This window comes from Mirounga leonina, unplaced genomic scaffold, assembly GCF_011800145.1.
Source record: "Mirounga leonina isolate KUSES-001 unplaced genomic scaffold, KU_Mleo_1.0 Mir_174, whole genome shotgun sequence".
NCBI classification, from domain to species: domain Eukaryota; kingdom Metazoa; phylum Chordata; class Mammalia; order Carnivora; family Phocidae; genus Mirounga; species Mirounga leonina.
Genome location: NW_023270451.1, coordinates 62,286,549 through 62,311,594, shown reverse-complemented (window position 1 = coordinate 62,311,594; position 25,046 = coordinate 62,286,549). Strand labels below are relative to the sequence as shown.

At 38.5% G+C, this 25,046-nt stretch overlaps 1 protein-coding gene across 1 annotated transcript in view; it reads right to left on the bottom strand.

The window, feature by feature from the left end:
• Positions 1-25,046, bottom strand: part of PTPRZ1 (protein tyrosine phosphatase receptor type Z1) — a 168,117-nt gene that overhangs the window by 94,582 nt on the left and 48,489 nt on the right. The window contains exon 2 of the mRNA XM_035021005.1: positions 21,352-21,417. Within this exon, the coding sequence (XP_034876896.1) occupies positions 21,352-21,417 (66 nt within the window). The remainder of the gene's footprint in view (positions 1-21,351; positions 21,418-25,046) is intronic.

Sequence of the window (25,046 nt, the reverse complement as noted above, 5' to 3'; positions counted from 1 at the left end):
CGAGGCTGCATCAGGCTCCCTGCTCAGTGGGAAGCCTGCTTCTCCCTCTCCCACTCCCCCTGCTTGTGTTCCCTCTCTCGCTGTGTCTCTCTCTGTCAAATAAATAAATAAAATCTTTAAAAAATAAATAAAGAGCAAACTTACTGCTTAGTTCTTAAAATCTTAAAGTTGAATTATGAATTATAATGATTTTTTTTAAATGTGGCATTAAGCAGCTTGTGAGAACAACATAGACTATTGCTATGTCTCCAGCCTTTCTGTTTTCTCAATCTCCACTTATTTTTTGATTAGTCTCAGGCAGGAAACTCCTGTAAAAGAACAGAAGTCTGAACACTCTGGCTCTTTCTTTTGTTTTTTGAATGTAATTCTTAGCGATGATGTGTAAATAAAAGAGTTTTTGAATATAAATAATTCTAGTCCATGGCAATTTATAAATCTGATAAAACAAGCTGGCAACCAATTTCCATTGCAAAGAGATTTACTGCAACAGTCCACTGAACTAGCAAGTGACCCTATCTTTCAGTATATATGTAAAAGGGCTAAAGAAGAGAAAGGATTTAAACCTAGATGGTATGAGTCTCTGCCAAGGGACTATCAATCCGAAATGAAGATAAAATAGTCAGGCAAGACAAGTATATTTGATTTCTAATAAATTGATTATTCAAGGTTTTATCCTTTATGCAAAATAAAGGTATACTTGCATGGATTCGAATGTATCTTAACTTGCGTCCAGTCCAGTGGAGGATTTCTTAACAGCCTTTTCAGTAATGATAGATTTAAGTAGATTCTCTTTTTGGATGAGCAGTTTCCTTGCCCTTGCATGACTGCATAGCACTGGGCAAGAGGAAGGGAAGCAGGCACAGAGAAGGGAAGCCCCTTGAGAAGGCACAGAAATCCTATGGAGGGTTTAGGATTTCCACAGGCAGTGGAACGTGAGGGAATGAAGAGGCAGGATGACTTCTAAGCCAGCATAACCTACATCTTTGAAAGGTTGGAAGGCTCCAGCTGACATCTGTTTTAGACATTTTTAACTATCTGATAATGAGCGATGGCCAAACTTAAGAGCAAGGTAAACGTCAACAATGCACTCGCAGAAGAGTCAATTCTTGCGTTTGCTCTGGTTTAATTAAGGCAATACCACATCCTCACAAATGCCACCTACCAAATAATAAACATCACACTTCTAAAAAGTATTCAAGACAGTCAAATTTAAAAAGTTCTTCAAGTAAGTCACTCTTTTCACTGCTCAAAAACCAAACTTGTAAAAGTTTAGTAATACCAGAAAGTATTGCAAACAAAGTATTGTTTTCTTCAGTGGTAGATAGCAATGAAGTTATAATATCTCAACTCCACGAAGCCACTGCTATTCCTTGTTTAAGAAATCTATCTAGGGGAGCCTGGGTGGCTCAGTCATTAAGCATCTGCCTTCGGCTCGGGTCATGATCCCAGAGTCCTGGGATCGAGCCCCATGTCGGGCTCCCTGCTCAGTGGGAAGCCTGCTTTTCCCTCTCCCTCTGCTCCTGCTTGTGTTCCCTCTCTCGATATCTCTCTCTCTGTCAAATAAATAAATAAAATATTAAAAAAAAAAGAAATCTATCTAAAATGTTGGGAGTTTCGGGATGCCTGGGTGGCTCAGTTGATTAAGCGTCTGCCTTTGGCTCAGGGCATGATCCCAGGGTCCTGGGATGGAGCCCCACATCAGCCTCCCTTCTCAGCGGGGAGCCTGCTTGTCTGACTGCCCCTCCTCCTGCTTGTGCTCTCTCTCTCTCTGATTGAGAAATAAATAAATAAATAAATAAATAAATAAATAAATAAATAAATAATTTTTTAAAATGTTGGGAGTTTCAATGAAGTTGACCCTAAGCCATATCTCTATAAAAATCAACAAATGGGTTTAGCATAAAATGTTTATTTTCAACCAATTCACTGTAATTTCATTTGGTAGAACTCTAGAACACCAAATGCAGAAAACCTTCCAGATCTAAGATCTAATTCCATCATAATTCATCATGCCTTTTACTGAAACACTTGGATTTTATAATCTCCTAAATGAAAAATGTACTTTGTGAATTAGTCTTCTGATACCATGATCAAGGAGCACACATCTAGGACCTTGATGGATAACTGGAAAGTGAATGCTGGTCACAAATACACTACTAAATCCAAGTTTGACTTTCTGATCCAATGCTCCGGACCTGTAAGGGCTTGCTACTTATGTTCTGTTACTTTTTCTTAATACTCTGGATCTGAAAACAAAAATAGGAATTTTCCTTCAGTGAATCTAGGGTCTAGAAGAAGACATACAGATAAACAAATCAATACATTGAGAATTACAGGTAATCTAAGAAAGACATGAAACAGGATCAATTCCCTGGGGTGTCAGGATTGGTTTAGAAAAGGACCTGATGTTGAGAGCAGAAAGCCAAGTATATGTTCACTAAGACAGGATTACTCCTGCTTTCTAGTCTCAGCCAGATCACCAGGCCCTTGATAATTTGAGAAGACAATGGGGTTTCAATATCGAAGAGCAGCCTTCCTGTTTGGGATCTTACTTTGCTTCTTAAGCTATATCTGGCACTGGGGGTCTATGCCATGCTCTGCCAAGTCTAACTCTCATGGTTTCTGATCATAGCTTGTCCCTCACAGAATCTCAGGATTGGGAAAAACTACCCAAGTTCAACTATCTGATGATTGCCTGAATCCTCTATACAACACTCTTAACAACAGGGTTTTTTGCCTCAGCTTAAATACCTCTGATGTTGGAGTCTCTTTATCTCCCCCAGCATAGTTTATTCCAGTTTTAGATTTTTCGATGTTAGAAAGTCATTTCCCCTATGAAAGGGAGTTCCTCTCCAAAAGTAATTTCTCCCCAGATTGTATCTACTCGGGGGACAACAAAATATTTAGTTATTTTCCCACCTGATGGCCTTGAAAATATATGAAAAGTGACAAAGAGATGAATAGTCTCCTGGGCTTCATCTTTTTCATGAGAGTCACACCTGCTTCACAAATGTCAAGACTCTTCACTAACTCTTCCAAATACTCTCCAATTTGTCTACATTCTTTGCAAAGAATGTAAAACATTGCTGTGTTTATTCTTTTCATAATACTTCTCATACTCTGCTATTACCTTGCTTACCTACTTGTTTTTCTTTCCCTAATAGAATGCAAGCTTAATCAGAGCAGGTACCTTATCTGCTCTGTCAATGGTTATATCTACAGAGACTAGTACTGACTGAATAAATTATTACTGTTTTTGTATTTGTTAGCATTTATCATTTCTCTTAGTTCTCATGAGTGCTCTCTGCAGCAGGCAGATAAATGAATTCACATTTTTAGAATAACTAAAATGTGCGGCAAAATGCATTTCACAAAGGTAAGGGGAAATGTGGTCACTAAAATGAATAAATCCACTAAAACGCTCCAAATATTTCTAAGCAGCTACAGAGAATCCAGTTCAGTGGAGCATAAAACTCCATTTCATGTGCCCCAGTTTGTCATATTAGGAAGTTTCAGTATGCGTATTAAAAGAAAACACTTATTTAGAACCCAGAGTGATAATGTAACCATGGCAGATCTATTTAATTTAGTCTGGATTCTGCCTCACAAACAAAATTCTTCTAACAGAGGCTAAATAACAAAGTGTTAAAGAGTTACAAACAAATTCTCATTGCAACATCCTGTTTTCATTTATTTCAGTTAGAATCCTTGGCAGATTTGAATAAAGGGAAGCTCACATTAAATGATGTAGTTTTGAGGCTCCAGTATTATTTTCTAATCCAAACTATTTTATATGAAAAATCATTGAATTCAATGTAGAATTACCAATTGAATCATCTTTGTTTTTCAATTAAAACTAGAGGGTAATTCAATAGTTGAAACTAATTGAATTTCTGCTTTGGTAAGCACATATTTGCAGGCTCTATGATACTATTTTTCCCTTTTCTATTAAACAATTAGAATTTGCATGTATTTTCAAGTGAAAAGAGAAACACGTAAAACTACAGAGTAAAATAGTAAAAGCCTCCATTTTAACCTTCCTCACCATCTACTCCTCTTTTATTTATTTTTTATTCTTTATTTTCTTCCTGGTACAAAAAGGTGTTTTTCTTAAAGCATGGAGACGGGACCAGTGGGCAGAAAGGAGCGATTGATTATATACTTTTAAGTTGGGAGGGGCAGAGATAAAGGAAGTTTCCAAAAGGATTTTCATATGTTAAAGAAGACTTACAGGAACCTGGAGGCGGGGTTATTGTCAAGCTAACATTGCTTTTTGCCTCCAGCAAATCATTAACATTTAGACAGTTGGGAATTCCGGGAGGAAGGTCACACTCTGCCTGTCTTAAGTATTTGTGAATGGGCTGCAAGTTGTCAGGGAATTTAATTTTAGCTACCTTTCCTTTTGTCTCTGTTCTCCTCCTCATCCCCCCCCCCCCCCCACCGAACAATTCTGACCTGTACATCTTTAAGGTCCTTGAGCGTGGAAGGTCTTAGCTTCTGTAACTTCTTCCTGCTGAATAGGGGCACAGAGATGTCTCTACCAAAGGTCAACGTTGGTCAGTTGGGAAATACATATATATCCAGGAGTTACCAAAGAAAAGGCAGCTGAATCCAAGGTAGACAACATATATGAACCCCCTCGCATCTCTTCCTCTTTTAAAAGTTAAGTCCTATTAACTGATTGTTGTATAACCTTTTCTCTAGAAATAATTTTAAACTTAACAGAGGGGCGCCTGGGTGGCTCAGTCGTTAAGCGTCTGCCTTCGGCTCAGGTCATGATCTCAGGGTCCTGGGATCAAGCCCCGCATCAGGCTCCCCGCTCAGCGGGAAGCCTGCTTCTCCCTCTCCCACTCCCCCTGCTTGTGTTCCCTCTCTCGCTGTGTCTCTCTCTGTCAAATAAATAAAATCTTAAAAAATAAAATAAAATAAACTTAACAGAAAAGGTTCAAGTACAGAAGAAAGCCTTTTCTTTTTCGTGAACAAAAGGATGGGCTTCGTGGCAAGGATGGTGCCTCTGTGGGGATGCTTGCACCTCCACCATCAGGTTCTGACACCCAGGCAGGGCACTCCTCCTCCTGATGCCCTTCTCATCGCGACCTTGCTGTGACATTCCTCCACAAGCCTCTCTCAGTGTGGACATCCTCCTCCCTGCATGTGGTCAAATATCCCATTAACACCTAGCCACCTCCCCAGATGACACTCCTCACCCTACGTGGGTTCCGACACCTCACACCAGGCAGCCCCCCTACATCACTGTTGTCCTCATTTCACTGTGGCTCTGATCCCCCAGACCACGAGAAGGTGCTCTCCTCACCTCACTTAGCATCTGACACTCTGCCCAGGCCAGTGGTCCTTTGTGGGTGCCTGGGGCCCGGCACCTGGCTCGGGGCCATATTGCCCACTCCACTGCCACGGGCATTTGTTTTGCTTGGCTTCTCCTGATGGCTTTAAGACAGAAATATTCAGGAAGAAATCACATGGAAGGGAAATGAAGGAAAGAGAAGAGGAAGAACTCCAGATCTTTGCCCATGCACTTAATATTGGGATGTGTGCATATACCTATAATCATTTTTCTTATTTTTCTAGATAAATGAGATCATGTTAAATGTGTCAATATGAAGTGTTTATTGTCTCTAAGAAATAATGTCTCTGAGATCACTCCACAGAGTTCTGCCACATTTTTTAAAGTGGCTGCATGGTATTCCACAAGAAGAATCTACTATAACTTGTTTTACAAAGACACACACACGCACATAGTATGGTCACCCACTCTTCTATTCTTGGACACTCTGACTGACTCCAGTTTTCCTCATTGAAACCCAAGCTTCAATTAACATCTTTCCACACCTATATATATATTTTTTTAAAGATTTTTTTTTTTAAAGATTTTATTTATTTATTTGAGAGAGAGAGAATGAGAGACAGAGAGCAGGAGAGGGAGGAGGGTCAGAGGGAGAAGCAGACTCCCCGCCGAGCAGGGAGCCTGATGCGGGACTCGATCCCGGGACTCCAGGATCATGACCTGAGCCGAAGGCAGTCGCTTAACCGACTGAGCCACCCAGGCGCCCTCCACACCTATATTTTAATCTCACTATAGAAATCTCATCACATTAAAAGAGTGACAAATTTTAGAGAAACTATAATGCAGTAATAACTTCTTTGACATAAGGCTTCTGGTAGGCTGCTCAAGCTTGAAATAGCAAGCAAAACGTCCAAATCTTTTTTGATAAAAACGAAACTCTTCTTTTATCTGGTATGATTTGAGGGGCACAAAAAGGCTCACTGACCAAAATTATCCCCTTCACAAACTGACACATTGTTTGAAATTCTCATGAAATCATTCTTGTAAGGACTCCACCTATAAAGGTAATCTGAAGCAGAAACATCTTCCCTGAAAGTGTTTCCATGAACACATGAGTTCCTACTAACGTAACAGAGTGGAGTCCATCAGCCAGTAAAACAGAATTTGAGAACAAGTACTGGGGGATGAAGTTGTCATGGGCAGAGTGAGCCACACATGAGATTTTATTTTATTTTTTTAAAGATTTATTTATTTATTTTGGGGGGCGGGAGGGGCAGAGGGGCAAAATCCTCAAGCAGACTCCCAGCTGAACATGGAGCCCAAGCCAGGGCTCGATCTCAGGACCCTGAGATCATGACTTGAGCAGAAACCAAGAGTCGGACACTTAATCACCTGAGCCACCCAGGAACCCTACACACTTTAGACTTTGGATGAAAGTTTGACCAATGAAAGAGCAGACCTCTGGCAAATTCCTGAGAATGGGGTGCAGCCTGAAGGGCGGGTCCTTGGAAATAGGGCACTCAGGGGACTGGAGGGAGCTGGATGTGGGATGGCTGGGGCCTGGAGGAGGTTGCAGGGAAGAGTGGTGCCCAAGGAGCCTTTCAGGACTTGCTTTAAGTCAAAGTGCACCTGCTTCATGTTTGTCTTCAGGAATGGAGAAAAATGACCCGTTCGAAAATTGAGATGTCACCAAAAGTTGCACTTCGTTTTCACTGGTTAACTATAATTAGTTATTTTTGTAAATGATCTTTCTTCCATTTTAACCATTTTGCTACATAAAAATAAGACACCATGAAATAAAAAAAAACCTCACAAATATAACTGATTAACCATAAAATATAATTACAACCCAGCATTCTCAGGCACGGTTACTTGAATGAAAACCTTCCATTATCAGTTTTGTTAGTGCAGGTGTAAGCGCTCTTTAGAAACATTAGGGCTATGCCAATGTGAATATATTACATAGGAAATTGTGATAAGTCATATTTAACAAGTACTGTGATATAATTCTGTTGAGGCTTAAAGGTAATACAGGATTTTTAATTAAATGAAATTATGCCCTTGGCAAGTCACTTTTGTGAAGTAACTCTAAATATGTTTAAAAATAAATCCTCCATTAAAAATGATTTATTTAAATTTTATCTCTTTTGTTTACAAGGATAAGTGTATAAAAAAATGCCACTCGAGGGACACCCGGGTGGCTCAGTTGGTTGAGCATCCGACTTTTTTTTTTTTTTTTGAGATTTTATTTATTTATTTGACAGAGGGAGAGAGACAGCGAGAGAGGAAATACAAGCAGGGGGAGTGGGAGAGAGAGAAGCAGGCTTCCTGCTGAGGAGGGAGCCTGATGCGGGGCTGGATCCCAGAATCCAGAGATTGGGGTTAGCAATGACAGACATCTAAAAAACAGAATGAGGTTTAAGCAGGTTAGACTGGGTTCTTCACAATCAAAGTGAGGGAATCAGGTGTTCTTAGTAGGCTGGTAACAGACTTTTATGGGATTAGAACTCACACCACCCCCTTTTACGGATGTGTTGCTCTCCCTGGGCCCCCTCTGCACCCGTCCTCCCCCCCCCCCCCCCCCCCCCCCCCACTGTCCCAGGAGGGACAAAGCCAGGATACATCCAGAGAGCTGGTAAGTGGCAAGTGAGAATGGTTGTGGTGGTATTGAGGATTGAGGCTGCAGGCTGAGGGTTTCTGAACCCTTCAAGGATAATGTCATCTGCCCCCTTAGCCTTATCAGTGATCCCATGACTCCCAAAGTTAATTTGAGATGTAAAGATAGAACTGGCCCCTAAAATCTTGGGGACAGCACCATTTCTAAAAGAGGCGGTGTGACCAAGAACCTGGGCACTAAGAGGACACAAATCCTGTAACAGAGGTATGGATATGGCTGGTTACAGATATTAGTGAGAACTAGGATATGTTTAGTAATTTTTCATGAGTTCCTAACATTGACCTAACTATACATAACTATACATCCTAACATTACAAGGCATGGCTTAATTGGGAATTTTCATATAACCTTGGAGGCATGTTATGAATCTTTCCAAGCCCAGAGGAAGAAGTGAATCAAAGGAAATTAAAAAAAAAAAAAAAAGAATTTGTAAAACTTTCAACTTTGAAAATTACAAAAAAATAATATTTACTTAAAATAAGATAATATATTGGACCTTAGAAATTTTGTAGTTGTTTATTTACTTGTAATAATGGTTTCAAGTTCTATAATTTTGGAATATCTCCAGAGGCTAAAAGACTAAAATGACTGTACTCAGCATTCATGAATAGGATAGCATCCTTACACAGTACAGTTTAACAAGTCACCATGAGTCATTTCCTTTACCTGCAAATATTTGCATTTAGTCATTCAGTTTCTTGTCACCAGATAGGAAATGCTTGATTAAAATGTGTTGAATGAACGAATGAATGAAATTATTACCCACCAAGTGCAGGCTCTATCATCCACTGTAAGATTGTCAAACAAGTTCTGTGCTAGAATAAAGAGATCTGGCAGATGTTCCCCCCCTCCCAATTTCTACAGACAACTATTAAAATTTTCAAAAATATTTCCCAGGGTCAGAGACTAAATTCCAAGAAAAATAGCGGCCTGTGATGGAAAATGTAATTCGTAAGTATAAGCTGTAAAGTAATTTATCCTATGGAGTTAACATTAGTGCCTTGAAAAGTGACAGCTACATGAGTGACTTAACTCCGAACAGCTGTTTTTAAAAAAAAATGAATAACCTTTACTAAAAAGAAGTTCAGAAATATTTCCATCCTACTTTAAAAGTTTTGAAGGTAGCACTAATTTATATTACCAACAGCCAAAAAAACGAGGAGGAAATCATTATTAACAAGAGAGTTCAGGGGGGCTAGAACACTGGAATTTGGAAACAAGAAAAGAAAAAAGAAGGAAGGATGGAGGAACTGATAATATTGTTATCACCAGGACCCAGGCGCTTTGGGAGCCAGGTCAATAAAAAATGATTTTAAAAAGGTTATGAAAAAGAATGTTCCTTGGAAATTGCTAGAGATAAATGTGTCTAGAATAATTCCAGGTAAAGAAAGCTTGCAGCCAGACTCACTAGTAAGGGATTCCCCATGGACCTTCGTAGGGAAAGAGGCCCCTTGTCTAGATGAGCAAAGTAATGGAAGCTGTATTAGCAATTGTTCAATACCTCACCTCTTTGCTGATACAGAGAGCAGGTTTTGAAAATAGCACTACTGTATAACATTATTATATACTGAATGGAAACCATAACATTCTTTTGTATCAAGGTATCACAGCTGGAAAACTAAAACATTTTCACAGACATTAATTTGTTCAAGTATATGCTTTCTCTTTTTGACACATCATTCATTCACTCCACATATTAAAGCACTATAAGGAGAGACTAAGGTAGATTCTGGATACTGCAAAATGAGATTTCCCAAACCAGCGGCAGCAGGATCACCTGGGAATTTGCTAGATATTAAATTTGAAGCCTCTGCCTCAGAGTTGCTGAATCAGAAATCCTGGAAGTCGTGGGCGCCTGGGTGGTTCAGATGGTTAAGCGTCTGCCTTCGGCTCAGGTCATGATCCCAGGGTCCTGGGATCGAGTCCCACATCGGGCTCCCCGCTCAGTGGGGAGCCTGCTTCTCCCTCTGACCCTCTCCCCTCTCATGCTGTTTCTCTCTCGCTCGCTCTCTAAAAAAAAATAAATAAAATCTTAAAAAAAAAAAAAAAAGAAATCCTGGAAGTCAGACCCAGCAATCTTATTTTAGTAAGCTCTCCAGGTAATTCTGATGCACACTAAAGTTTAGAAACCACTGTTCTAGGTTATAGACCATCTACATTTAATGTTCTCTTTACTCTTCACCGTTGCAATGGCTCCTTTGGTAATTTCATTTTCAAAAAAGGAGCAAAATGTAAAAGTTTAGAAGCACTCCAATTAAGAAAATAGAATTCCTTACTAATCCAGTATTTTATTTTTTTTAAGTGTTATTTAAATGTAAAGCACTTTCTTTTTTTTTTTTTTTTAAAGATTTTATTTATTTATTTGACAGAGAAAGACACAGCGAGAGAGGGAACACAAGCAGGGGGAGTGGGAGAGGGAGAAGCAGGCTTCCTGCCGAGCAGGGAGCCCGATGCGGGACTCGATCCCGGGACTCCAGGATCATGACCTGAGCCGAAGGCAGTCGCTTAACCAACTGAGCCACCCAGGCGCCCATATGTAAAGCACTTTCACACAGATTGTTACAGAAGTTATTTTTATTTGAAGTATGTTCATATACTGTGAGCAAACATGCACTAAAGAACTACCTGTGATAACTTGGCATTAATCTTCACACTATGACATAATTTTTCAATGATAATCTATAACGTACAATCTAAGGTATATGAATTTTCAACATGTCTTGTAATCTATCCTAATATAGTCCAAACATGGTCAAAAAACTTGCATATATCTGGTAAAGTTTAACATTTATCTGGCCAACAGCTGCTTGCTGTTTAATTGCTTAACATTAGGAAATTGGAAAGTGGTGTGATTATCTACTTAAGGCCAAATATTAATTAGGATCAAATAAATATAGTTCCTTAGATCTCTGTGGTATCTAATCTATATAACCATCTTGCAGTGATAACTCATAAATGATTAAACAAAGGCCAGATACATTAGAGGAATTTGCACCATATGCCAGAACTTAATTGTCTACTCAATTTACTTTTAAAAATGTTGATGGCATAAAAACACATCAGTAGGGCTTAGATTTTATTTTAAGTCAAGCCTTCTTTCTTATGCTTAAACATGAAGAAGCAATCACCATAAATGGAAGGAGTAGAAGACTTATTATAATTTTCTGAAACATGTACATTTTCGGGGGTAAAAGACCATACTTAAAAGTCATAGAACATTCTTCTCTAATCTCCTCTGAAGCCACATAAACATATCCCAAACTGGGATGTGTTCTTTTTTCATTATCTCCACAGAAATTAGAGATGTAATTATTCTGCTAAAAGGAAACAATAGAGGCTGTTCTCTAAAGATGAACTGAACTGTTCTCCTTTCAAAAGAGAATGAGCTCTTTCATGTCAATAGAGACTCACTTAGAAAATGGTGCACTGGGGTGGGGAATCCTTTGATCTACAGGTCAGCAACACTGTCGATCAATTGGGAGAAGAATTTGAACTCTTGGGGTGGGCGACTGCTCTGAAGCATATTTGGAGGGCATATCAAGGCTACAGGTTACCTGCATAATTGTTCTGACTTTAAAAAAAAACTATACTTTCTGGTAAATGATGTAGAAAATGTGATAGAGCAGGCAGGGATTCAGACAGTCAACTATGAGAAATTGATTCTCACTGAACTGGAATAATGATCCAGACTGTGAAATGAATGCGAAGTGAATACACTGTGCCATAACAGAGAAGAAAATCAAGTTGTATGATCCTTTAAGTGCCCTCAATGGAATCCTGGCTAGGTGCCGTCCAGGGGAAACGCAAATGTACAATGATATGACCATTTTTCTAAGAGAATATCATCTATTTCCACATGAATTATAATTTATCTACCCTTTAAGGATACAGATGACTAATATAGTATTTCTGACATTACTGATAATTTAAAGAAGATAAAGTAAAGAAGTTTACCTGCTATGGTCATGTAGATATAAGACCCTTAGATACATAAACCATTAGACATTTACGGAGTGAGGAAATATGAAGGAGAAGACTTTCTATAGTGCAAACCAACTTGTTAATCCCCATAGAATAAAAATTAATTCAAATAGATTTATGTTATATTAAATAGACATTTAAGCTCTCTTTTCTCCAGCTCTATTATAAAACAAACACGTGTTTGGTGTAGACAAGCTAGAAGATATGTACGAACAAAGATGAAATAAAAGGCACCCACTTTTCAGGAATGGCTGCTCTTCATACATTCCTTGAAAAGACACATGCATAAAACAAAAAGAGACTATATCAAACACAGTGGCTCTGGAACCAACATTTTTTTATATCTACACAAACGTTCAAAAATCTAACAGCGTTATGCTATGTTATCAGCCATATCCCTGAAACAAAGGAATGAGATGTGCCCATAGGATTCTCAGGAAAGAGCACTGGGAATCAAGACCCAGCATCAAGTTTCAAGTCTTCTGCTCACTTTGTGATTCTGGGCAAGTGACTTCATTTCTCTGTTTCTACACTTGTAAAATGCTAACACTGTCTTCTCAGCTCTGTTCATTCACGCCATAAACACTGACTGCCCATGTTCCTATGTCAGGTACCCAAGAGGAGGGCACAGGGATAGTTCGTGAAAGTGAGGGATCTGCACTTGCCTGGGGGCAAGAGGAATCAGGAAGGCTTCCGTTCCTGAAGGAGATTATAGAGGTTTGGTATTCAGGCAAAACAGTGAAGAGCTATTAGAATCAAAGGCTGGTATAGCAACAGGCAAAGGGTAAGGAAATCACGGGGGATGGATGTGTGGGCTGGAACCAGATCAGGAGAGTCACTATATGCTACACTAAAGAGTCCATTTTTCATTTGGTAGGTGATGGGGAGCAACAGAAGGGATTTAAAAAGGAGAGTAATATCATCACAACTGTACTTCAGAAAGGTAACAGTGTGATGGATATAAACCTGGTATAAAATAAGTTTCTGAATACTGCAGAAGATTTGTCTGACTTTCGTACCTTTATTGAGCCCTTTATATGTACCAGGCACGGTTCTAAGTGTTTTGTATATACTAACTCATTTAATCACTGCTGTGCCTTTTGAGATGGGTACTATTATTATTTCTTTTTACAGATAGGGAAACTGACAGGAGGGAAAATCTAGAGTCCAGATTTGAAGCCAAGCATTTAGATAGTCCAGCCCCAGAGTGTGTCCTTCATAAGACACACTAGCAAAAGAATCCCCACTGAAACCTGCTTCCTTAGAATCTGCCCAGTTCCATAATCTTTAGCTCACTGAGAATTCCCTGTGGAGTCCTGTGATGATGTTGATTAGTCCTGTCTACTTGAAATCCCCACTTGGATCCTGAAAAACCTCCCCTTCCTCATACCCATCTCTTTTATTCTCTCTCACTAGTTCCTCTTCTTTGGTTTATTAACTAAAATGTTAAATGTAAAATCCTGCCTAATATCCTTTCATACAAATAGGTCAATAACTAAAAATTTAAGTCATTGTCAGTCAAAATATGGTGTAAATTTTATTACCCAGAATTTTGGATAGGACAAGGATACCAGCTAAATCAGAACTGAGAATTTTGTCTCATCACATCCCTAGTTTTCTGTCTAAAGGCAGGAAGAATTTTACACATTTCTCACTCACCTACAGGTTAGCAAAGCTGCCCCCTTTACCTGGAATAATTTTTCACCCATGTTAGCTTAGCTCCCACTTATGCTTTATCTCAATTTAAAATACCTTTCTTTGGGAAGCTGTCCCTGAACCTCTTAAGCTATGTAGGAGTCCCTAGACCTTGTGTCACCACAATCTACCACCAGGCATTTATCATCCTTTGTAACCCTTGTTGTTGGCATGCTTGTGATTGTTTTCATTCTTCACTGCATCCCCATAGCCTGGCACAGTGTCTGGCTCATGTTATAATCCCAGTGTTGGATAATTAAACAAACTGATCTCAAAACTTGAACTTTTCCTTTATTGAAGAATATATAGTCACATTCAGGTAGGAGGCAAGCCAGGGAAGTGATAAGAAACTGACTCCTTCACATTCTAACACAGATTAACTAAACCTAAAAATCTTCTCAAGGACATGGAGGGCACAATATCCATAATGTAACTCATCTTCAAGAACAAACTTCTGGGGTTTTGAAAATGAAAAACTATATGTTACCTATAAAAAATTGCTGGAAGCAGCTCTTACTTCCTAGGGGTGCTCATGAAATATGAGAGGTCGGAAACCACACTTGTAAAAAAGCCAGTTTAGAGATAATCTAGTTTGGCATATGCCAACTTTTTGGATTGGCTCTGACGCTGATTCTGGGTGGCTCTGCTTATTGCTTCTATTTCCAGGTGGCAGATGGCCTCAAAGTACAGCATTTCCTGTTTTCCAATTTGTTAAGACTTATGGCTACTTCTCATATACTAGAACTTTCTCTGAGCTCACACCACAATATTTATTTTTTGTGTATCCCTATTTGTTGTAAGAAAGATTTGGGTTGGTTCCCTAAAATTATGTTATTATTAGTCACAATTCCTCCCAGGTAAAATAAATTCTGTGTCCCAGTGAGACTGAATAAAGTTGGATAAAAATTACCTTTTATTGGGCATCTACTTGTGATGTCTGCTTTAGGCACGGAGGTACACTGAAGAAAATAAAGCTTTGCTCTAGTCGGAGTCTGGTTCTCTGTTTCTCCCACCCTTAGTTACTTAGACTTGGTTATAATATTAGAAAGATATTCACTAACTATTATTAAGATAAAAGCAGATCACAGAGCAGTACATATAGTAAGAGGCCATACAATGTCAGAGAGGATCATTAGGAAGGACAAACAGATATTAAATATTAGAGACAGTTCTCCTTGTTGAATATCAGGAAGAGACTTCTCCCCCTCCTTTTCTTAGAGCATTTACTTTAGAAAATTATCACTGTAAGAAGTACTTTAGCTTCTCCTTGAAATATATATAAATCCTTTTGAAAACTTGATAGGTCTTTTGTCAGCTTTATGATCCAGGAATGTCTTTCTCAAGGACTGGGGAGCCATCTCTGATGAAGTACAAATGCTGAGGAAGATAACACTCCAATCTCCTAGTTTCTGTGGAAAGTAGGAGTCTAATTTTGGTGGGCGCCTTGTTCCAAATTGCAAAGCTACCTCCTATCATAAAGATACGAGGTTTGCTTTTCCTCCTGAGAAAGCCAATAAACTAACACATGTGGCCGCTCCAATTACCAGGTAAAATTAGGATGAACTATGTGTGACCAAAGTTGCTGTCAAGTCTCTACTTGAATAGTCATTGTTTATCTTGAAAACATGTATCTAATGGGTTGTATCTGGTTGGCTATATAAGGAGGTGAGATGCCTTTTTGTTTCTGCAGTCTCTTAGTGGACTGTCTTAATGTGTATCACATTGTGGTTTAATGCTTATTCAATAATAAAACTGTTTTCTTTCTCTCCTATCTTCAAAAAGAACATTTGTGGGTTAGGGGATTTTGTCTTTAATTATATTTCCCTAACAGAAGACATTAATAGCAGTTATCTCTGAAGGATGAAATTCCAGCTACCTATCTATCTAAAATATATATTTATCTAATGTATATTAGCATCCATCTGGTCCACCTTCCCTCAGTTATCAGACACTGCTTTGAACCCTAACTCTAAATAGGTTTCGAGTTCCCTTCCCTTTCCCTGGAATCCTAGGCTTATACAGTTTGAGGAATGAATCTGAGCAGTTGTTCAATGTGTCCAGAATATTCTGTGGTAGTTAAGAAGCTCCTTGCAGTCTACAAGAGTTCGCAGGCTGGCATGTCAGAAGCCACAGAGGACTTCTAAGGTTCTCCGCATTCCAGCCAGGAAAAATGCCAGCTCTGGCCCAGTCCTGGGATCTCTGACTTGAACAAATCTCACTTCCTGATTAAAATAGAAACTTGGTATTCATAAGTAGCAGGATGGAGAGATAGCCGTATAGATATATTCCAAGGAAAAAGGAAATAAAATCAATGAATCTTAAACATATCTGAATATATTTCAAGGTCATTTTTGTAATTCTGTGCTTCAGTCATAAAAATATAGGTCATGTAATAAAAAAAACCCTTCTGCATTTAAGAAATGAATCACTTACATATTTTTCATCTTTGAAAATCCTTGGTTTAAAGAGTCAAAATTACCATACAGAAAAAAATAAGAAACTAAGTAAGCCTTGAAGTTTGCCTTTACTGAGTCATAAAATAAGAGGGTGATATAGGTCAACTTAAAATAATTGCAACGGTATTTTGCCTAAAAGTTGAAAACATTTAAATGAACTTTGTGTGACAACACAAACTGTAGCCTAATCTTGGATTTTTTTTTTCAGTAACCATGTAATATTCTCTTTTACTTTTCTTTTGCTGAAAGATATATTTCATGGACTAGAGCACTCCAGAGTAGAGAACACAGAGTGAGGTAAAAGAAGTCCAGAAAAGAGAAGGAAGGCTAACAATACATCCAGACACACACCCAGAAGTCTGCACACAGACAGGAGAAACAGCCAGATTTTCTCATCCTGAGCTGCTAGATTACGTCCAATCCATTCAAGACTCTACTAGATGCTGTCAGCAGGGGCAGTTATGAGTCTGCACCAGAGAATCTATGCAATTGCAACTTTACTTGCTGGGGAATTCTCAACCATATCCCTGAAACAAAGGAATGAGATGTGCCCATCTCATAGTATAGTATACAGTTTTATTATTAGACAAATTTAGCAATGATTATTTAATTGTGATCCTTCTGCAGCTATGTCTATTTTTTTTCAATTCTATGAAGTGAGAGTTGCATATAAATAAATTTTGAATTTTAGATCATTTAACTGAACTCTATTCAATTTTTGCAGCGAACGCTCTACTTACCACATTTAGCATAGGGAAAGTTTGCCCGGAATATAAAATATTCATTAAACTTCTAAAAATATACAGATGATAGGAAATATCTGTCTATAATATGCATTCAAGCCAGTCAACTCCTAAATCCTCTTGTGAGATTATCAGATACACCCTATATTCTTTAATCTGTTTAGGCTCAAATTAAGACACTGTTAGGCTCGGGGCGGCTGGGTGGCTCAGATGGTTAAGCGTCTGCCTTCGGCTCAGGTCATGATCCCAGGGTCCTGGGATCAAGTCCCGCATCGGGCTCCTTGCTCAGCAGGGAGTCTGCTTCTCCCTCTCCCTCTGCTGCTCCCCCTGCTCATGCTCTCTCTCTGTATATCTGTGTCTCAAATGAGTAAAAAAAAAAAAAAAAAAAATCTTAAAAAAAAAAAAAAGACACTGTTAGGCTCAAATTAAGACACTCAAATCATTATCACTTGGATTTGTAGTAAACTTGCTCAAAGAGATTTCCTCTGACAATGTGAAACACGTATTTGATCTACGTACAAGGACATTAAGCCCTCCATGTAGTCCAATGTCCTTCGCTTTTTACTGGTAAGAAAACCGAACTACACTACAGATCTGTCTGTATGTTAGTGATGTCCAGAAAGCCTGCTGTGAAGTGCATTCCATGCTCTAGTTTGAGGTCTGTGACACCCCCTCACCTCCATGCAACTAAGCAGAGACCCTACATTCAGCCTGCTGAAAACACAGTACTGTGGTTCTTGTCCAGCTACCTTGCCCTTCTTAGTAAAACTAATCTAAGTACATTGAAAACACTGGTTTTGACCAACTTGTACAAAAAATTAGCACAATCTAAACAGTATACAGTAAGATGTGAAAGTCTCCCGGTTCTAATGGCCTTCCATAGTCCCATTCCTCAGGGGTCACCAGTGCCAACAGGTTGGTGTGTCTCTTTCCAGTCCTTCTATGTTTGTATAAATACATAATTTTTTTACAGAAGTGATATAATGCCATGCATAGAGTTCTGGACCTTGCTTTTTCATTCCTAAGTTAGAAACGAGACATGAACAGTCGTCTGTTTAATATAAGAGAAAAATATAATATGTTAAAAAGATATTTCAGATTCTAAAAGTAAAGAAAGGCCTGGACAAGCCAGAAATCAGTCATTACTCGACACGGATTCAAATTCTCCTTCGAGTTTAGCCTACTTTCTTCTAGGTTAAGAGAAGTAAAACACTAAACCTAACTACATCCAAAAGAAAATGCCAAACATCTAACCACAATTATACACCACCTTATATTATGGGTCTTTTGTTTTCCATAAGTAGTATCTTCTAGTCTATATATTTCTTGGAATGGAAATACTATTTAGACAGAATATTCTATTTAAGGAAACAGAATAAATTCAGTATTTAAAGCCTCTTTCACTTTGGTATATTCAGCCCAGCATCTAATAGTGACTCTTGTGTGTCCTTTCTTGCTTTTATCCAATGCAACTCTTCAGCTAAAGCTTCTAGGTTTAAAAACACTTGAGATACATCAATATAAAATTTTCAATTTCAAGTTGCTTTAAAGTATGAAGGAAAGGAAACAACAGAATATTTTTTCGAGTCCAAGAAATAAAGACTATATTTCAACAGTGACTACTTCTAGGACGAAGTGGCAAAAGTCCATCCATTTCTAATGATCATGTTGCTTGAAGTTACAAAAGTCTAACAACACAAACAGAAGGCAAATGTGTTGTCTTTGAGTATGGCTGACAGAAAACATTCCCTTAGTTTCAGATGTACAACACAGTGATTCGACAGCTGTCTACATTACACTATGCTCACCACAAGTGTAGCTACCATCCACCACCATATAATGCTATTACAAACCATTGACTCTATTCCCTATGCTGTACCTTTTATCCCTGTGACTTCTTCATCCATACCTGGAGGCCTGTATCTCCCACTCCCCTTCCCCCATTTCGCCAGTCCTCTGGAAACCATCAGTTTGTTCACAAACAGAAGGAAAATTTTAATGTCTCATATAATTGTGGGCTATGTGTTCATGATCTCAAAAAAAAAGAAAAAAGAAAAAGAAAAACCAAATGACTCATTTTTTTTCCCCACTGAACTGTCTTTTTTTAGGCATTGTCATAGAAAATTTAAGGTTAATAGGAAGAAGGAAATTCATTTTCTGAAATCCTTAAATTAAATGCAGTTACTATGGAAAGAACTAGATTTTAGTGCTGACATTCCCAGGTTTATAATTCACGCTTTTATAGCAGTGTGACAAACAAACCTTGCTCACCTTCCTATAATAACTTTAAAAATGGGATTGTCAACTCGTATTTACCAACCCTGTCATTTCCCAGCATAATTACAGCATACGTCCCAAACAGAAAAGTTGTTTTTAACCTATGTTAAAAAAACACAACTGTGGGGCGCCTGGGTGGCTCAGTCATTAAGCGTCTGCCTTCGGCTCAGGTCATGATCCCAGGGTCCTGGGATCGAGCCCCACATCGGGCTCCCTGCTTGGCAAGAGCCTACTTCTCTCGCTCCCACTCCCCCTGCTTGTGTTCCCTCCCTCACTGTCTCTATGTCAAATAAATACAACCTTTAAAAAAAAAAAAAACACAACTGAACGAGTAATACCTTCTCCTTCCCCTCCAGCCTCTGTTTCTCCACCCCTCCGATAGCCAGCAAGGATCTGCATGGTTTCTTCACATAATTGTATAGCCCTTCACAAACAACCTTAGCCGTAATGATTCCATTTCAATAACGCTGGCTATTTGCTGTATATTTTTAAATGGCTGATGATAAAGTCATGGGCTCTCTTACAGACAGAGGTTATGATTTTCTTAGTAATTGTTATTAATAATATTCTATATGTACAAACATTCAAGGGCAAGTCCTTCCTTCTGAGATTGCAGCTAATCTGACATTTAAGTGATGACAATACTGGAAGGAACAGAAACACAGAGCTCAACAAGATAAGCTGTTACGAACAAAATTCGGTCTAAGATGTGGTCAAAACCAACTTACTTGGGCCATTCATAAAATTACTTAAATTTAAGAATCTTAAAACTAGGGTGCCTGGGTGGCTCAGTCAGTTAAGTGTCTGCCTTCGGCTTAGGTCATGACCCTGGGGTCTCGGGATTGAGCCCTGCATCGGGCTCCCTGCTCAACGGGGAGTCTGCTGCTCGCTCTCCCTCTACCCCTCCCCTGCTGCTCATGCTCTCTCAGGCTCTCTCTCTCTCTCAAATAAATAAATAAAACCTTCAAAATAAATAAATAAAATTTTTAAAAAAGAATCTTAAAACTAACTTATCCTGCAATTTATACAGTTATATGGTTTTATATGTATAAAATATACAAACATAATATAATAAAAACTGGCCTGAAAGGAATATATCTTTTTTCTTTAAGTGAATACCCCTGGAATGAATAGTGATTTTTATTCTTTTTTTTGTGCTTGAATGTACTTTCTAAATTTTCCACAGTGAATATTTACTATTTTTTTTTTCTTTTTTAAAGTAGGCTCCTTGTCCAGCATGGGGCTTGAACTCACAACCCTGAGATCAAGACCTGAGCAGAAATCAAGAGTTGAACACTGAACCAACTGAGCCACCCAGGTGCCCCAATATTACTATTTTTAAAGCAAGAATAAAAGAAGAAAGAAAAGAAATGCATGCCTATCTACTAAATCCATTGTACTGCTACCCTTCATCTGTAAAATAAAGTCCAAGTTGGCTAGGCTTGTGTTAAAGCTCTTGGAAGCTGGTCACACATCTTACCAGCCCAATCTTATTTCTAATGAACACCCAACTCTGTTTTAGACGGTCACCAGGCCTGTCATGGGCCATGTAGATTAGCCTCAGGCTCTTCTCATCAGGCCTAAAGCTTCTCCTCTCCTCTAGCATTTCTGATCATAGCTCCTGATTGTAGTCATTTTAGGCCAACTTCAGAGATTCATGATGCTCTAAACCAAGTCTGGCAATCATACAAAAATCATTTTGGGCCCTGATTCCAATTAATTCAGCAAAATAATTTAGAAGGAAGCCCTGCTGAGGGCAAGAATCTCATCAATATTTGTTAAATGAATGAACACAATCACTACTGTGATCATAACAGGATCGGCAAGGAACATTTATTGAGAGCTTTGTATTTATAAGAAGGCACTGTGTCCAAACTTCACTGATCTCATGTAATGCTCTAAACAATCCTCCATTTCACAGATGAAAAAATTGAGCCTCAGGTAGGTTATGTATATTTCCCAGGGAGGTATAGTCAGTGTTGACTTGGGATTCAAATCCAGCTGTGTCTGATACCACTATGCTCTACACTATCAAATTTGCTAATGGAAGGTCTACTAGAAATCATTTTGCCTATAATATATTTTTTTAAATTAATCTGAATATCCATGAAGCTAAGTAAAAATGATGTGTTGAATTACCAAGTTTTCTTTAACATATAAAAATAGATACAAAAACAATAAAATTTTCTGTTGAATCTCAATACATAATGAAATGTTTACCTGTATAGGACCAGCCAATCTCTTCAACGAGTTTTCTCTGTTGTCTGTAGTATCCATAAGCCCAATCTACAACCAAGAAAAATCAATTGATCAATGTGTAGAAAAATATGTGTCCAAATTAAAAATTTATCAGATGCCCAAATCATTCATACCACAGATGGTCCTCAATACTCCTTCCCATGTCACCTTTCCGATGACTCCTCTCAATGCCAAACACCATCATTATAGTCTCTGTCATTCCTGTTCTCATAGTTAGTATAAATTTTAGGGGGCACATTTAAAAAATGCTGAAGTTCAGGGAGGGACAAAGCAAATATTCTGGGTAAAGCAGGAGCAGCCTAGAGGGGTTCATCCCAAAGAAAAATGGGTCAGAAAGAATAATTTGTCTTATCTTTAAATTTTTCTTAACAACATTCCCTAAGTCAAGTATCTGAGATCCTGTTGATTAGAGATACTTTTAGGTTTATAAACAAAGTTTGATCCATCAATGCATCTGGGATACCCAGATGTTTTCAAAATTTGTTTCCTTCTGCCAAAAAGTGAAATTAGCCACCTTAAGGAAATGAGAATTTAAGTGTGTAAATGTTGGGTGGGAGAAAGGCTATGTTAAACCATGTAGGTGACTTTGTCTCTTAGAGGAACCTAGATGCCCAAGTGAGGTAATATAGTGGGGAGGTTAGACATCATAAAAGTGGATGCCTCATGACCCCAAGAGAGTGATTCTAGAACATGGGGCAAAATAGAAAGGAAAATGGATGGAAGCCAAAGTCTCACTCTGCATGATTCAAAATTTTGCCAGGAGCCACACCTGCACTCAAGAAATTGGGATGTGATAATTCATCCTTCTTTCTGTGCCATTGCCTGTTAATCCCAGGCTGTACTAACATTAGCACTCCATTTCCATTTCAGCTACACTGTGGGCAAAATAAATCTTTGTGAGCTAGGCTTAAAACCTGATCAGTGTTGGGCGCCTGGGTGGCTCAGTTGGTTAAGCGACTGCCTTCGGCTCAGGTCATGATCCTGGAGTCCCGGGATCGAGTCCCACATCAGGCTCCCTGCTCAGCGGGGGGTCTGCTTCTCCCTCTGACCCTCCTCCCTCTCATGCTCTCTGTCTCTCATTCTCTCTTTCTCAAATAAATAAAATCTTAAAAAAAAAACAAACCTGATCACTGTTGACAAAACATTCTGTAGAAAAGGTTGCAGAATAGCTAGTTTACAAATAAATATGTGGGACATTACTTATTCATAAATGGAGTTTCTGTCAATATAGGTTTCATTTGAATACAAGGATTTTAAACTAGATCATACCATACCTATACTTAAATATAGGTATGATCTTTCTCATCATTTGGGAAAATAACTATTTCTTCTTATTCTTGCTACACAGTTGTTTTCTCTTTATTGACAATTCTCAATGTCAGGAATGCAAATATCTAAGGACACTGCAGAAATTATTTTCCTTTCATCTGTGTTATATACTCTCTAATTAGCACAGCATGATAATAAATAACTGCTAAACTATTCCATAAAAGCTAAAAAGCAGATCTGCTATCGGAAATACATACTCTGAAACTGATCATTCAAAACCAGAACTTACTTTCAAGAAATAAGGTTTTTCTTTTTGTTGTAAAACTTTGATTGTTCATAAATATAGGTAAATATTCTATTGTCGGTATAGCACATTACAGCACATTTTTATTTTTATAATAGCTTTATTGAAATACAATTTACACATCATACAACTCACCCATTAGTGTATACAATTTAATGGTTTTCAGTATGTTCACAGACTTATGCAATCATCACCACAATTTTATTTTATTTTTTTAAAGATTTTATTTATTTATTTGACAGAGAGAGAGAGACAGAATATGAGCAGGGGGAGTGGCAGGCAGAGGGAGAGGGAGAAGCAGGCTCTCCGCTGAGCAGGGAGCCTGACGTGGAGCTCGATCCCAGGACCCTGGGATCATGACCCAAGCCGAAGGCAGACACTTAACAACTGAGCCATCCAAGCGCCCCATCACCACAATTTTAGAACATCTTCATCACCTCCATAAGAAATTCCACAACCTTTGGCTGCCTCAAGGCACCCCCAATCCCACCCCCATGTCCCACTGGTCTAGACAACCACTATCTACTTTGTTTCTACAGATTTGGATATTCTAGACATTTCATATAAACAGGATCACACAATATAGCCTTTTGTGACTGGCTTCTTAAATTTAGCACAATTCATGTTTTCAAGGTTCATCCATGTTGTAGCATATATCAGTACTTCATTCTTTTGGATTGCCTAATAGTACTTCATTGTATGGTAACCAAGATGGTCTTAATGTTTCTTTCAGCTTGATTAAACTTTGGACAGGCTTCTTCCTGACTCTAGGCCCTCTGGTCCCCCCTTTCTCAGAGCATTTGGTTTAGGAAACTTGTAATTGTAAATTCCTTCTCTGCCCCTTTGAGATATAAATCTTTTTTTAATAGCCACATGCCAGTTTTACAACCAGGTTTGCACTACTCAAGGACATGGGAACCATATCTTTGAAGGGAAATAGGACCCTTATCTCCCAGTTTCTGTGAAAGGGTAGGAGTTTAATTTTGGTGGTGTGCCTTGCTCCAAGTTGCAAAAACTACTTCCTGTCATGAAGATACGAGTTTATCTTTCCTTTGGATAAAGCCAATTAGCAAACAAATGGCCTATAACCTCCTGCTAATGTCATGCATTACTGTTCCACTGGGGCTCAACATCAGCCCTTAAAAAAACTTACCCCTCTACTTCATTAAAGTTGAGTTCTGACTTGGTTCTGGCTTCTCTCCTCATTGCAACAATCCTGAATAAAGTCTCCCTTGCTTGTTTAACTTTTTCCAGTGAGTTTTTTGTTTTGACAATGGATATACCACATTTTATTTGTCCATTCATCAACTGATGGATACTTGGGTTGTTTCTTCTTTTTGGCTATTATGAATAACACTATTAATATTCAAGCCTATGTTTGTTTTTCTATTTAAAAAATAATAGTAGGTTCATAATTTATTTTTCAAATACAGTTGTCACATAAAATGGTAATCATTTAAGGTTAAATTCTGGGAGCAAGTGTTTCTTCATGATCAAGAAATATATACAATTAGATATTAGAAAGGGCCTCAAAGGTCATTTGAGTGAGACTTTAACAGTCTACAAAAATATAATTCTTATGGGGCGCCTGGGTGGCTCAGATGGTTAAACGACTGCCTTCGGCTCAGGTCATGATCCCAGGGTACTGGGATCAAGCCCCACATCGGGCTCCTGGCTCAGCGGGGAGCCTGCTTCTCCTTCTCCCTCTGCCTCTCTCCCTGCTCATGCTCTCTCTCTCTTGCTCTGTATCTCTGTGTCTCAAATGAATAAATAAAATCTTTAAAAATATATATATATATAATTCCTAGAAATAAGGTAATTTATGCAGCCAAAATGTAAATGGTTTGTATGGTAGTAAGTGGCAAAATGGGAAGCAATAAGGCATGGCTCCTGCCTTCCCCAATATCAAGGACCCCTAACAACCTTGACCTATTGGTTACTCTCTTAAGGAGCTTTGCCTGAGGAACCCTTATAACATGTATGCTTTCAAGAAAAACAAGGTAAAACAAAACAATACGGTGGCCTAGAATTTAACCAGAAGAAATTATTTGAACAAATAAATTATAAAGAATTGATTATACGT